General features: G+C 39.0%; 1 protein-coding gene across 4 annotated transcripts in view; it reads left to right on the top strand.

The window, feature by feature from the left end:
- Positions 1–15,512, top strand: part of LOC128738144 (single-stranded DNA-binding protein 3) — a 106,472-nt gene that overhangs the window by 75,751 nt on the left and 15,209 nt on the right. For 2 of the 4 annotated variants that reach the window (XM_053833030.1, XM_053833032.1), the window contains exons 6-10: positions 4,560–4,691; positions 5,723–5,821; positions 13,272–13,355; positions 13,478–13,526; positions 14,445–14,474. In XM_053833030.1, the coding sequence (XP_053689005.1) occupies positions 4,560–4,691; positions 5,723–5,821; positions 13,272–13,355; positions 13,478–13,526; positions 14,445–14,474 (394 nt within the window). Of the gene's footprint in view, positions 1–4,559; positions 4,701–5,722; positions 5,822–13,271; positions 13,356–13,477; positions 13,527–14,444; positions 14,475–15,512 lie in introns of all 4 variants that reach the window. The other 2 variants (XM_053833034.1, XM_053833033.1) reach the window with 2 other exon arrangements.

Below are 15,512 nucleotides of genomic sequence, written 5' to 3'. Positions count from 1 at the left end.
TCGAGTCCGATGTCTCACCCGACGCACGTATTTGCCAAATCAGTTTTATTGGAACTTCATGTTCAAGCGCAATCCGCCACAACTCCTTTTGTTTAACTGAATCGTACGCCGCCTTGAAGTTTATAAACAAATGGCGAGACTGTAAGACGAAATCCCGTCATTTATCAAGGATTTTTTGCAACAAACACTTCCCATAGATTTGGTCGATCGTGGAGCGTCCCTCTCAGAAACCCGTAGTGGTATTCGCCAACAAAGATTTTCTGTAATAACTTCAGCCTATGAAACCGGATGCTGAAGAGAACTTTGTATGCAGAATTGAGGAGAGTAATGCCTCGATAATTGCTGCATTCTAGTCGGTGACCCTTTTTGTAACTATGGTATACCAAACCTTTCAACCAATCCGTAGGTAGTTCCTCCTCAATCCATTCCTTTAGTATAACGTAGTGGATTACACAATACAACTGTTGTTCGCTTCCGATTTTCAAAAGTTTGGCGGGATTGCCGTCCTTTCCAGCTGCTTGACCATCATGTTGATTACTCAAATCGGTTACTCCTACAGATTCACTTCAATAAGACCATGTCGATAAAATAAAATAAAAATTATAATTGGAAAGTTTTACTCTACCCGCCATATTCACCAGACCGATTTCGAAAATGCGGAAATGAATAAGATCCGATTACCAGAAATAATCTTATGTTTGGAATGTGGCATAGGGATTTTAAACTTTAATCAACGACGACTAGAACTTGAACTTTCAGATCAGATCAGTCAGCAGCATTGAGTCGGGGTGACTCGTGCTATTTCAAGCAATCGTCTCAACTCAACTCAACTCGTTTCTAGTCAATTGTCTAGTCGTTTCTAGCCATTCATCTCCAATTTCTCAGGCATCTCAAAGTCGAAAATTATGTTCAACCTGGTAGAGCCACCACGGTGAGGTCTCTGTTCTTGTAGCCAGTGAGGTTGCTAAAGAGAACCGTTTACATCGCACTGTCGTTCGGCATCCTAACAACGTGTCCGGCCCTCCGTTCTGTAGTCTACCGACTTTTGTCAGATGTACGATGGGAATCTCTTCAAGCAGTGCCTGTAGGCTATAGCGCGTGATTCATACGCCTCCGCCACTCTTCACTCTCAGTTTGTACTCCGCCAAATATCGTCCACAAAACCTTCCGCTCGAACACAACAAGAACGCGTATGACCTCCGTGTGCTGCGTCCATTCAACTTCATAGAGAACTACTGGTCTAATAAAGGTTTTACACTGTCAGCTTCGTACAGCGATGTATGCTTCTTGATCGTAGCGTTTTGCAAAGAGCAAAGTAGGTCTGATTTGCGGCTTATAAATACGCCGCTGGATCTCCCCACTGATGTTGTATGCGGTCACTAGTGATCCCAAATACACCAATTCATCTACCACTTGTAGGTTGTCGCCGTCAACGGCTACCATCCATGGGAGGCGCGCGTTTGTCGTCTTTGGGCTTCTTCCGTTATTGTATGATTGATTTGATTCGAGGTATTTATTTTTAGTCCAATCTTCCTAGACTCCGCTTTCGGTCTGGCGGAAAAATGAGTTATTTGAAGTTGACTACTTCACATTCCTGTGTAATATGAACAAACCTAAGGAGCATCCATGGGTAATCCATTGTAGCAGTACATTTAATGTAAATTGCTTACATATTTAAGCACTAGTCCATACAATTGGTAATCTTTTAGTAAAAACACTGTCTAAAATAGGTCGCGTGACCTAGAAAGTTGAGCAACGTTAGCTAAGCTATGCTTCATATTCCAACGTTCTAAGAAAAGTTGTGGTTTCTTAGTAATAATTTTCCGAAAAATTGCAAAAAACTAGCCGTCCTTAAAGGGTAATGACAATTAACAAGAAAAATCGGAAAGCTATGCAGTTGCTATCAAATTTACTTTGATTATCTTTACTTTATTGACGACGGTCCACTGCAGGCGGTCCTGGGCCGCCGTTTTTCAATTCACTCGAACACCAGTTAACGTGTGCATCATCCTCGACAGCGCACATCCATTGGGTGTGAGTCTGCCCCGGAGTCCACAGTCTCTTGCTGATTGCTTCTGGCTACTTCACATACTTCACTTCACTATATGTAACAGCATATTTGTCCTATAATTGATGCAGCTCGTGATTCAGGCACTTGTGCCGTTCGTCGATCAGCTTCCTTCAGCGTCTATGGTTCATGCCTGTAAAAGGTCACAGCGAGAATTGGTGTTCTGTACAGTTTCACTTTTGTGCGAATTTGCAACCTACAAGAGCTGATTACGTAATCCATAGAGTGACCCATTCGCGGTTGCTGTTACAAACGTATTAAAGTATATGAGTACCTCCATTACTTCATATTGTTCCCTATACAGTTTCTTCGTGGCAGCAACGCCATTTGGACTTCCACGTTCCCTGCAAGCAAACGTGGACTTTCTTTTGGCAGAGTTAATAACAGGTCCCAATCTCTCTGTTTTCAATTTCGAAGGCCTCTGCCACAGTACTCCACAGAACCAAGAAGCATGAGCAATTTCGTAATGATAGTTCCGTTCCTTTTCACGTTTGTTCTTCGTATTACGCATGATTTTGACCTAACCAGGATCGGACAAATTAGCTTAACTTGTTTCGTCGGAGAAGCATGTTTTAGCATTATGTGCCACAGTTGATTTCGTTTGACTGAATCGTACGCAGACTTAAAGTCTACAAACAGATCATGAGTCTGCAAGTTGTATTCCCGGAGTATGTCTAATAACTGAGCACGGAAAAATCTAATCCATGATGGAGTGACCCTTACGAAAATCACCTTAGTACTCGTGGACGAAGGACTCCTCTAATGGTCTTATATTTAGGCAGAATAAAACAGCATTATGTTTCGAAAGTTTTTACACTCGAGTCGATTTCCTTTTATTAAAATATGGAAAATGAGGTTATCCAACTCCTCCAGTATTTGTTCTTTAGCCCTGTTCCTGACAATGATCCTGTAGATTGCTTCGTATAGCCACTCGCTCCTCACTTTTAGAAGTATAGTCAGGATTCCTTCCTTGCTCCTTAACGTTCTTCTATGTTGGTAGCTCCACAGCTTGACCTAACATTGATATTACTCAACAAATTTAAAGGTTTTAGCGGCAGGCAAATGAAATTTGTATTGTTATGAACTTTTTTGCTATAATTTATAATCCCTGGCAGGAAGTTTGTGTCACTATGGAATTAATTCCGAGAGTTTTTCAAACTGTTAAGTGGACTTCCGAATAAAGTTAATTAATTATGTGCCAAGTTTACCTATCAAGTGACTAGCGACCGTGCACCTAAGAATTCTGAGTGCAGTTTTTTTTTACGTGTACACTCGATGAGTTGCAATTTCTACAGTTCTGACTTGCCTTCGACCGATTTTGATCAGGAAGGTAAAAACCACACTCAAAAAACGTGATTTTGACGTTAATGGGATTGGTGCAAGGGCAAAATTGAATAAATATTACTTTGATAAAGATTTAGTGGAAATCTAATTTTTGCAATCAGTCAAATTCTTCATATCTCGAATTTCAAAACCCACTAACAGTCATGCGTGTCGGTGTCTGGTTTGGATTTCAGCGTAATGAGGAGATTCTGTAGTAGTACATGACGTAGATTTAAAAGTCAGTCGGACCCATTCTGGTCCCGATGAGTTTCCGAAATAGTTCATAGCCCCAAGGTCTTTTAACTGTCATTGACTTCTGGCGGTTTTTTGGTATGCTGGAATTTCCAGCCTGGCAATATTTATTTGTTTTCTTTATTCACATCAAACAGGGCTACACATGGATCGTTACTAATTAACACTGCGCTAAGTGCTGTCTCCAAACTAACTAAATTACTAGTTGTTAAATAGTTAGTTCAACATTGCTCGTAGTGTAGTGTGTTTCTATGAAACAACATGCCCAAGTGTTTCACGTTGTTCTATCTAATTACATTCGCATACTTCAGTTTTTTTGAGGTCGCTAGTCAACAGGTGGATACCATATTCACAGACTTCTCTGCAGTTTTTCTTACAGTAAACCAGGAGATAGCCATTTCGGAGTACGATAAAATCAGATCAACTTTTAGTTCCTACCACACTGACAAAACTATGCATTTCCATGGCCAGTTCCATTTGATGTTCCCCAAGGCAGTCAGCTGGGTCATTTTTAATATGGCCGTATACGAAATATCGTATGGGGACAACTTGAAACTCTGCAATGCAATGAGGGGGTATTGCAACAAAGGCATTTGAAACACTTTGAATAACTGGATCTCACTGAATGTGTTCCAATGGCAATCGTTAACAAATATGCGTTTGTAACGGATTTCTGAGGTTTCATCGCTGTAAGATTTTACGCTCCGTTTTGTGTGACTCCCAAGGTCGTATTTGTTCGGCCAAACTGTGATGAAGTGCATTGGATCGAAGGTTTTGATCGTTTGGCGTCCCTCAGGGGAGTAACATTAGACACATGGATTTTATAGATAAAACTATGAAATTTAGGAAATTTTATAGAATACAAAAGCTTGCAGCATTAATCAACCTATTTTCTATTTTACGAACATTTTTCCAGGGTTTCGTGAGTTCGGGCTACGGAGTGAACGGAATAGCACACAATGCCGGTCCAGCGCCGAGTCCGCTGGGACAGTTACCACCAAACGAGGGCATGCCTGGCGGTCCGATGGCACCAACTGGCTTCTTCCCGGTAAGCAGGGTACACATTGTTTGTTATTTACTTACTATCTACCCCTTCTTCCATGTATCTGCAATACACTTTCCTACTCTTTCTTTGTTTTCTTGGATCTTTTATGTAAAATTTTCGATGTTTATGTTACATGTATACACACACAGGATGTGATAGAATTTCGCTGCACAGTTTGTTTCCTATCATTCTTCTTAAGGTTATTTCTGTTTACTGTTCTGGTAGTCTTGTAGCTATGTATCTATGTAAAAAACTCAGTTCCCGCTCATTTACTGCTCCCGTTTGACTAATTAATGTGTAATCTAAATTCACCCATCTCATGTCATACTGCCACAAAACAGCCCGGAAAATGCGTGACCGTCGGATGTGGAAACGTATTTGCCATTGTACCAGTATATAAATGATTTATTTCTGTTCTATACAAATTTCATCTAAATACACTCATCAAAACTAAACCTCTTCCATAACTACTGTTCAATGTTTTAGTGTTTGAATGTTAAATGTCAATTTTAGCTTATTTTTAAATGTTCACTTGTGCAGATTTCAGGTTTCCCGTTAGTGTTACATATCCTAGTCTAGAGCAATTCAACCGTGTTCGGTTTCAACGTACCTGCCAACTATATTTCTGTCTATCTATTTTCAATCACATGTTGTAGAGCTGAATTAAAATCGCTATAGTATGTAGTGTTACCTTTACACTTGTCATAATCCAGGAGTGATAGAAGATGATTGTCTAAATTCGTTGAATTTGGAAAATTTGCTGTCGCAACAAGTAAAAATCTGTTGAAGGCTGTCTCACACAAACAATATAGAAACAAAGATGGGTCGTTTCCATTTCAATTGGTTGCCCCTTAATTTCATCGCGTTTTAGAGAAATGAGTTATTTACCATAGATTTTGCTTCCACAGTTTTTTTTCTTTCTCTCAGTAGTTTTTATCCTATGTTTACCTGTTATTTTTTTCTGTCGTATAATTTTAAACACCTATCACCGTCATCGCCACCATTCGTTTCTTTTATACCGATTATTTTTACAGAACTCCTCCATTAGGCCATCACAACCTTCACACCCTAACAGTGGGCAGTCCCCACACCCACAACCACCAAACTCGCACGGACAGATGATGAGCGGCCAGGTTAGTATTCGCTGCTTTTTGCAGAGAGAGAGAGAGACGTCCCACCAACTATTTTATACTATACTTTCTTCCTCTTCACTGATTGATTGAACTGTTGATTTTCGCGTACGCTGTTCGTTGCTTTCCTTCTACTCTTCTCTTGTTTGAGTAATTTCCATTAACCGATTTGTTTGCTCTAGTTTTACACCTGGTACCGTTTAAGTGCTCAAGGCAAAAAAAAAACAAAACAAAACAAGAAAAAAAACTAGACAACAGCACGGCAACAACAGATTTTCGGAAATGAACTAAATTTTTTAACGGCTGAGTAAAATGATGTTCCTCGAAACAAAATCATTTTCTATCCCGATCATTACTACCCGGAGCTAATCATGTCATCAATGCTTGCTACCATATTGCTATCATGGAATTGTGTGTTAATTAATCTTGTTTGGTTTCTTTCATGTGGTGCTATCAGTGGATAATTTGGCTTGTTGTAAATGTTGTACTTTGTGCTAAAATATTTTTTTTTATATCGTTTTATTTTAATAACAAGCAATGTTTCTTATGATAACATCAGTGTTTGCGGGTGATTTTAGATTTAAGAATGTTACAAACCTACCTAGTTGTATAAAAAGTCTATCCAACTCGATTTTGATTTTTTAGTTTCACAATGTTAAATATTCTGTATAGTATGATTAGAAAAAGTTTGTTTTATAAGGAATCTTTGGCTTATTTTCGGATCTCCGAATTACTTCTTACTATTTACAAACTAAAATTGCCTTAGTGGTAAAATACCTGCATGCTAACTGCGATGTTAATCATGCATGTATTAAAATAGTTTTAGGCTAAACTATTCTTTCAACGTTAGGAAAAAAATGAATATAATTCTACTATAACTGTAATAATTCCATTACTAAAATAAAAAAAATTAACGGTCTTCGGGTCTTAAAATATGATGTGCACCATTGGAAACTCCTGAGGCCTTAAACCTAAACCTTAGCAAACTGCGGCTAACAGTAAAAGGCTCTGCGATTACAAAGTCATACCCCGTTTGGACTCATTATTTAAGGAACCGTTTTCGAAGAAAAAATTGCAATTTTATTTTGACTGGACTGAAAGTTTAATAAAACTTGCAGGAAAACTTGACTTCGCAACGTACAACTTTTTGTTTTATCGTATGCCGCCGTGCCAATGCAGGGAGTTTGGCATGAGTCACGAGACTGCAGTCGTTTTGCTACTGCAGTAGAGTGGCGAAGCGGCGTGTGTGTCCTGCAGCAGTGGGTGATGAATGAATTGAACTAGCATGTTGATGATTAAGTGTTCATTCACCGAGGGTGCTCCAAACTAAAACTTAAAAGTAAGAAGACTCCATGGATTGTTATTGATATACATGTGTATGGATGTATATGGGAAACCGGGTTTAAAACTAGTCAATAAAACAGTGAAAATTTGAAAATAAAGAATTCAATTGTGGTGAGCAGTTTTAATATTTATGATTCATGATTGACTAAAACTAAACAATCCTTCCACAGAAAACTTTAATCTTTTATCTAAAACTTAGAATATTACTTTGAATGCGCATTATTACTAAAATTGTGCTAGTTTTTAGTTTTTTTTATAGCAGTTGAGTTGCTTCAGAAGTCCTTACAAAACTTCATAAATTAATGGATTTATATTTGTTGAATCAAAAATGGGATAACTACAGACTGCAGACAAGTAGCTCAGAGATTAGTGAATTTATCTCCGAAGTGAATGCGTTTAGTCTCGGAACACTTTGACTTTTTAGTTGCGAAATTCGCTAAAATAAACTAAATGTGTAGAGTGTATCGTAGTCCGTTGGCGGCTGGCGGCTGTTTTGAAACCCTCAGTCATATAGCCCTTTAAATAGCAAAGTACACTAGAATTTCTCTTTACGTCCATTCCTTTTACGTGATTTTATGTGACGTTCACTTTTTTACGTCCGAAATTTGAATTTGACGTTATCTCTTTTCACGTCCGAAATTTTAATTACCGCCCTCTCTTTTTACGTCTTAAAATTTGAATTACTGTATTCCCTTTTTACGTGCGACATTTGAATTAACGTCCTCTTTTTTACGTCTAAAATTTAAAATAACGTCTTCTTTTTTACGTCCGACAGTTGAATTAACATCCTCTCTTTTTACGTCCAAAATTTAAACTACCGTTTTTCATTTCTCGTCTGAAATTTGATTTCTCGTACTCTCTTTTTACGTCCAAAATATAAATTACCATCCTCTTTTTTTACGGCCAAACTTGAATTAACATTCTCTCTTTTTACGTACAAAATTTAAATTACCGTTTTTCATTTCTCGTCCGAAATTTGAAATGACGCCCTCTCTTTTTTACGTCCAAAATTTAAATTAACATCCTCTCTTTTCACATCCAAATATGAATTAGCGAAATTTGAAATAAAGTCCTCTCTTTTTACGTCCAAATTCTAATTAACGTACTGTCTTTTTACTTCCAAAACTTGCATTGGATTGGCGTCCTTTTGTTTTACGTCTAAAATTTGATGTAATGTTTTACGTTTTACGTCCAAAAATTTGAATTAAACGCACCGAATTCTGCGCATGGCGCTAAATTCTGCGCACTCCACATTTAAGTCAAATTTTCCGCACTCCTGCAAATTTTTATCTTAATCAACATGTATGGAAAATATGAGCGCATAAAGCTATGCATTTGAAAATGCTATGATTTTTAAGGAAAACATGCGGTGTGCAGAATTAGGTGCGTTTACGGTAACGTCCTTTCTTTTTACGTCCAATATCGGAATTAATTTTGTTTTATGGCAGTAGTTTCTACAATCGACGGACGAAAAATTCAATTTAGTGTTTAGTATAGCTCCACTACGTTTGTTCTTTCTAACTTCCATAGTTCCATAGAGTTTCGTTTGCACCAGCAGTCGTGAGACTTGTCGATGGCTCTTTGGAACAGCTAACAACCAGTGCAAGTTTTGATAATACAAACAATTTTGAGGCTGTCGACAAACAGCATCAACGCACCGGTAAATATTGGCACACGTCGTTGAAAACTATAGTAAATAGTAATGGTCCTGAATTGCTGCCTTGTGGGACACCTGAACAGTAGTGGAATTCTTTTGATTCTGTGAATCTCAATTTGACGCACAGTGAACGATTAGTCAGGCCAGATCTCTTGAGCCAATAGATATGGTTTGGTGATAAATCCAGATGGTCAAGTTTGGGGTGCTTGAATTTGAAGCCCCTGATCCATGTACGTAAGGTAAAGCGATAAGAGCTGGGCGAGATAGGTAACGACAAATCTACCTGGGAAAAAGATGATGAAGGGTGAGATGTCTTTGAGCCAGTACGTAATGAAGTAACACCACGGTAATTTGATACGTTGCATTTATCACCATGTTTTCCTACAGGAAACATGCGCTTTTCTTCCAGCATTTTGCTTGAACTAGAGTAGAGATAAATCGAAAATAGATCTTCAAAGCACACAGAGAATGTCGGCGCACTTTATTATTATGGTCGAAGGTATTCTGTCAGGTCCAACCGTATTTAAGGGTTTCCTGTGTTGCAAATTGAGCAAACGATACCCACCCACTCTTCACGAGTGAGTATGAGAAGTATAGTAGTAGTAGTAGCTTACTTCACTGACGAAAGCGTACGACAAGCAACCGCTATTCGCGAGCGCATAGCCTCGTAGCGTTTTTCTGCACAACCCGCTTACGTGGCAAGTCACTGCCAAGAGCTCGTGAACGTGAGCTAGGATGTATGAATACAGATTTTGCAGTATCAACTGCTGGTTTGCAGTGACGCGCGAAAGCGAGGACCGTGGCGTGGATAACTAAGAATACATTTGCAAAAATTCGTCGTAAGGCGTGGAAAAATAAAAAAGGGAACCCAAAAGAGAATGCTCCTGCAACTGTGTTCGTTAAAACGAGAGCGCGCGTGTATGAAAATTAGATCACACGAGGCCGGCTTCGCAACACTGACTGGTGGGATTATTCCTGGAGTACACCTTCAGTCTGTTGCTGGTTAGACGTTACATTTAGCAGATTGATTGCAAATTCTTCGAGTGGAGCTCGAACTGTCGTTATCCACAGGCTTCATTTTGCTCATCTTATGCATACAGAGGCAGAGCAATCTGCTTCACACAACGATCAAGTGCTTTCGTTTTCTGTTCAACCGTTTCCTTTCCCTTCGAATGATGCCTGAATGAAGACTCATTTCTTTTACGACCACTCATATTGCACAGAAGGAGCACAACGGCAAGCAGAGCTAATATTTTTTTCGCACACGGAAGACACGTGACTATTCGCTCCGTGTCCCAAAGAGAATATGCGATAGGCAATTATATGGACTAGAACGATTTACTCCGTGACCTTGAGAGCATGCATTTGGTAGCGCTCCGGTAGAAAATGATAGATGAAACCAAACTGCTGCTCACTCGCCAGCAGAGCAAAGCAGCAAAAGCAAAAGCAAAACAAAACTTGTCGCGTCGGAGAAGGTAACATCCGACTGAGAGAAAGCAAATCGATTCGGCTTCTGTGCTTACCAGTAAAACGTCGAATATTGAGATTTTTAGCAGAGCATAGCAGAAGCCTGGTTATCCATTAACATGTTAGACACCAATAACGTCACGTTTTTCTCGCTTCTCGTTGACAAACGACCGAAAGCGTTTTAGCACATTTTGAATTTTCGTAACGTACCGGTCATATAGAGGTCGGTTATAAAATTTGTAACTAGAGCTTGTGATCCTAAAATTTTGCCTGTTGATTGACTGCCAGTGATTGGAGTATTGCCTTAGGACCGTGAAACGATTTTGTTTCAAACGGCGACGATGATTATTAGATCGAAGAACTCTACATACTGAGTTAGTTTCGTCATTCGGTCATTCGGTTACGTAGGGGTTACCCCTCTACAGTGTTCTCTACAGTGCTCGAAAAAATTAACAGTCGTGCAGGAAGGCGAATATAAAACGGATTCAGCGCATACAGTTTTACCCCTTATTTAAAGGGTCGTTAATAAAAAAAAATAAAAAAAAGTTTTACCCCTGGTAGTATTTTTCTTTATCTGTCAGCCCATGGACATGACTACTGAACTGCTGACAGTATTAGTCTTTCTCAGTTTTCTATCCTTCAAAACAATTCATTCATGAATTGCAGTACTGAATGATTACTCGATTGCTGCGTCAGTTAATTTTCCTGCTCTTGACTGATTTTTTAGATCTCAAAGTATAGTTTATTAAACCTCCGGGTTTTTAAAAGCAACCGAAACCTGATAGAAGGAAAATAATTAAAATTTCGGAGCAATGTTTACGCTTTTTGTAATTTCGTTTGCCGCCGTCGACAGTTCAATATGAATGAATTATTCACATTTGGTTTCATTCCTTATTGTCGAGAATGAGTGAATGTAGAGAACAACAGCAACATGAACGCCAGTGAAATGGTCACACAGAGACAAACTGTCGACATAACTGTACTTGTCTGTGGCAACATAATCCTGGTAAGAAATTTGCGGTGAGTACAATTGCGGTGTTCTTTGCTGGAAAGAAGTGCTGGAGACTAGACTTAGGTGATTTCATTTGAGCAAATCCTGGAGGACTTTGCTTCAGTTGTTCTGCATTCTTTTCAGATTTTCTAATATTTGCCATTCTGCCATTGGCACTTGTAAATATCTAGAATGGCTTTTCCCATGCTAGCCTCTAACAATGGCAAATGAAAGTTCTTCGAGTGGATCGTCAGTACTATTTTCGCAGGCAGCATTCGCAGAACTTTTTCTTTATTTCTATTAACGCACTTTACCTCATTGCAACAGCAAGCGGCATAAAAAGATGTAAAGGAAGACGAAGCTTACTCAAGCATACGTTGTTAGACACAGCATGTCTACAAAATCGCACGTTATATATTTGCTTGGCTCGACATTGAAATCCTTGAACTGGCCAATTTCATAGTCCAGCAGGTTCTTGAACGTCAAACTTGAGTCGTTGACCACACCGTCAATTTCCAATACGCTGGCAGGGATGACACTGGAAAACTAAAATATCTGGAAAGCAGATGCACGTTGTGCACGTTGAGCTTACAAAGGGGAGAGCAATGTTGATCTTCTCGACGACGGAACTCTTCAATCACGGCTTTAATTTTAAACTCCAGCAGGTTCTTGACGGTCAAACTTGGGTCGTTGTCCATACAGCCGATCTCCGTTACGTGGGCACGAATGTATAGATGGAACTTTTGCGTAAATAACTAACCAACAGTAATCACGTTGGTTTGTTTTAAGCCCAGGATTTGTTTGATCAGACTTTCAGAATCGCGGTCATTGCTAAATAATGTTAGTAAATAATGCTTAGTCAGATTGTAAAATATGTAAAGATTTCATTTTCATTTGGGCTAGAAAACCAACTCACGGTGTGGCTGATCCCTCTTGAAGGAAGATGACTCGAGGAGTTCGGTCTTGTGATAGCTTTATTTTTCCTCGGTACTTTTACAATGTCCAACCAGGATTAATCGACGAAAGAGGCTATGAGCCATCAGATCCTTCTAGCCGATCAGAAAGATCCATTTAATCCATATTAAACCAGTACAGATTGAAAAAAAAATTACTTAACCGAAGCACACGCTAAGATGTGCTCTGACTACCCTTATTATGCGAGCGACACCAGACTCTAATAGCTGGCTTTGCGAAGTCTGTCGAATAAAAACAGAAGGAAGAAGCTCTAAATAGTACTAAGGCTTATTGTTTTTTTATGGGCTAAGTAAGTTTTCCGCTGCGGTGTGCTTACTAGTAGAATGTATGAGTGAGGAGTAGTTTGCTTACTGTGACGTCATCTGCTGTTGTGAGTAGAAAGATGATGTAATAACAATGGCAATTCATTGTGCGCATTCCACTGATGGATCGTTTTGTGGAATCTCACACAAAATTATGATCAATTATTATTATCTTGAAATACTGACATCTATTCAGATGTAACCTATATGAGGGTCAGATAAATTCGTTAATAAATATTTTCATTTCGTGTATTGAAAAGTATTCCTACTGATCTTTTTCTATTTCGTCAGTCAAATCAATCAGGCTCATCGATATAGTTCAAATTACTGATAACATTTAATACGGATGTGCATTGCAAAATACAGTTGTTAATTATTATAGTCCCAATTAGCATTTTATTGTTTCATATTACAAAAAATGTAAATAATGTCTAATGTGCACTTTAATTAGTGATGCCTAAGCATCACTCGTAACAGTAATGCTTCAACCAACCTAATTCCACTGAATGCAACCAAGCATAAATTACCCAATTATGTACATACACAAAAGCATCAAACAGAGATTAAGTCCCATTGCAGTTTGCAAGCGCCGCCGATCTAAACATGCTGATTCTAACCAATTTGTCAATCCATTAGGAGTGATTGTTTATTCCCCAAACCAAATCCAACAACAAACTCATTCGAAAATGCATTTCCGTTTGCTTCCTTTTATTGCAGCCTTTCATGGCAGGTCCCCGGTATCCTCCAGGGCCCCGGCCCGGCGTTCGAATGCCGCAAGGAATTGGAAACGATTTCAATGGTGTAAGTATCGATTGACTGCCCCGCTCGGCTGACCAGTCGGCCAGCCGGCCGGTCTCTCATGGTTCTTTAAAGAACAGCAACGATTGATCCGTATAATCTTCTTCTCCTTTACCTCTTTGTAGCCTCCCGGACAACCAATGATGCCAAATAGTATGGATCCCACGCGGCAAGGTAAGCTTTCCACTTCCACTTTTCTCCTGCGTGTCTGGTAGAAGCGCCAGTTAAGCGAATAATATTTTAATCTGCCTTGTAGCGAGAACTAGATTTTTTTTTAATTTTGGAAATCCTCTAAAAACACCCCCAACCCCAAAGCCCCCCTGCCCCGCCCCCCCTCAAGTATTGCATTACCTGAAGTAACAGTAATATTATTGATAGCAATAATCAACCGTAGAAGTGCGTTTTCGACCATTTACTATCTCGAGTGCTTTTGAGGTGTTTCGTTTGGAAAGTTTCAGTTCTCCTTCCTTTGTTCGATTCATCGTTTATTTTTTCTTGACCTTCAGTTTCCAATTTGAACTAGTTTGGGTTTTCTTTCCTCATTTATTCACTTCTAATTTGCTACTCCTTCTAATTTCTAATTATTCCCATCGGTACCATCAGAGCTTTGATTTTCTGGAAACAGTTTGAAAATCAATTCATTAACGGAAATTTCTTTCATAGTTAGTCTCACGTTTTCCAGTTGAATGATTCTTGTATAATTTCGTCTAACTTTTTTGAATACCACTTGAAGATACACAAACACACATTTCCTGCAGGAAACGTAAGAGGCTATGATATCGTTTTGTTTTTCTTAAGGAGACTGATACGCACCCGCTTGCCAGGATGCTGTAACATATTACAATCGCTTGATTTCGTTTATGATTTTCGGAAACCAAAATCATCCTTACTTTTGATAAAGCGTTTTTCCTCCGGGTCCGGGTCACGAGAGCGAGCAAAAACAAGAGTGTTTAGTTTAGCTAGCGGAAACAAAACAAAACAAACGAAAGCGCGCGAATGAGAGAGGAGCAAGAGTCAGCGAGAGAGTCGATTCAATTCCAAGAATCTAAACCAATCAATGTTCTTCTTTTTTGTTCTTTGTTCTCTGTTCAGGTGAAGCTGGAGACTTTGTAGCATGGCAAGGTAGGCAGTTTAATGTCGCGCTTGTCTGCTACTCATTTCCTCACTGTCTGTTCCTTTATCTAACGCCTTTGCAGTATTTTATATTATACCTGTTTTGTGTTTTTGTTTTCAGTTGTAAGCGCATTTAGTTTAATTTTTTTTTTTTTAATGTTATGTTGGAGTACTGGTTTGTTTACTATCACGCTTCGATAATTGTCCTTATTTTTTTTTGGCCAATATGTTTTCTTTTATTTGGAGATATTTGCTTTTTTATTTGATATTTGCGTTTATTTATTTTATCTTTTTTTAATTTATCCAACTATTTTACTTTCCAAATCTCAACGTAACAGCTTTCAGTTCCTTTGTTGTTTTTGTTCAATCATTTTAACCCTGCACCTGTGCCGTTCCCACCGGGAGCCATGAATAGGAGAACCGAAATAGTCTAAATTTTAGCACTCACCGTTTCGATTAAGTCCTGTAAGGCATATTAGGCATTTGATTCGACCCGTCAGCTTAGCTCACTATTCACTGGAATCCCCCGACATAAACACACGCAAAAAAAAACCTTGTCTTTCTTATGCTATGCACGAGCGTTAGAGAAACCTTAACGTTACACGGATATGCGAGCGAAATTTGTAAAAATATAACTTTCCAATCTCGAATTTAGTTTGCTTCAATATTATCGCAACGTTGTATAAAATTAAACTTTTTGCGAAGAACCAGAATTTCATATACAACCCAGAGCTTTTGCCCTGTTTGTTGAAGCGCAACAGCGGATTTAATCCTTTTTGATGTTTGAATGCTACTTTTTAATCCTCGCGATGACGCGAGGGCTTACGATTGATGGGAATAACGAGCTCATTACCTACCTGCTGGCTGGTGTACTGATGCCATGCTGCCTACGGTACAGGTGCGCACATACGCTCGTGCATACATACATGTTGCATACAAAGAGCACTCACTCGCCGCAAAACCTGCTGTGCATGTGTACAGTGACGATCAAAGCGAGTGAGTGAGAAAGACACACATACTCACACACACATACACACATACATACAT

Source organism: Sabethes cyaneus, chromosome 2, assembly GCF_943734655.1.
Source record: "Sabethes cyaneus chromosome 2, idSabCyanKW18_F2, whole genome shotgun sequence".
NCBI lineage: Eukaryota > Metazoa > Arthropoda > Insecta > Diptera > Culicidae > Sabethes > Sabethes cyaneus.
The sequence above is the reverse complement of the archived record's forward strand: the minus strand, read 5'-3'. Positions and strand labels throughout refer to the sequence as shown.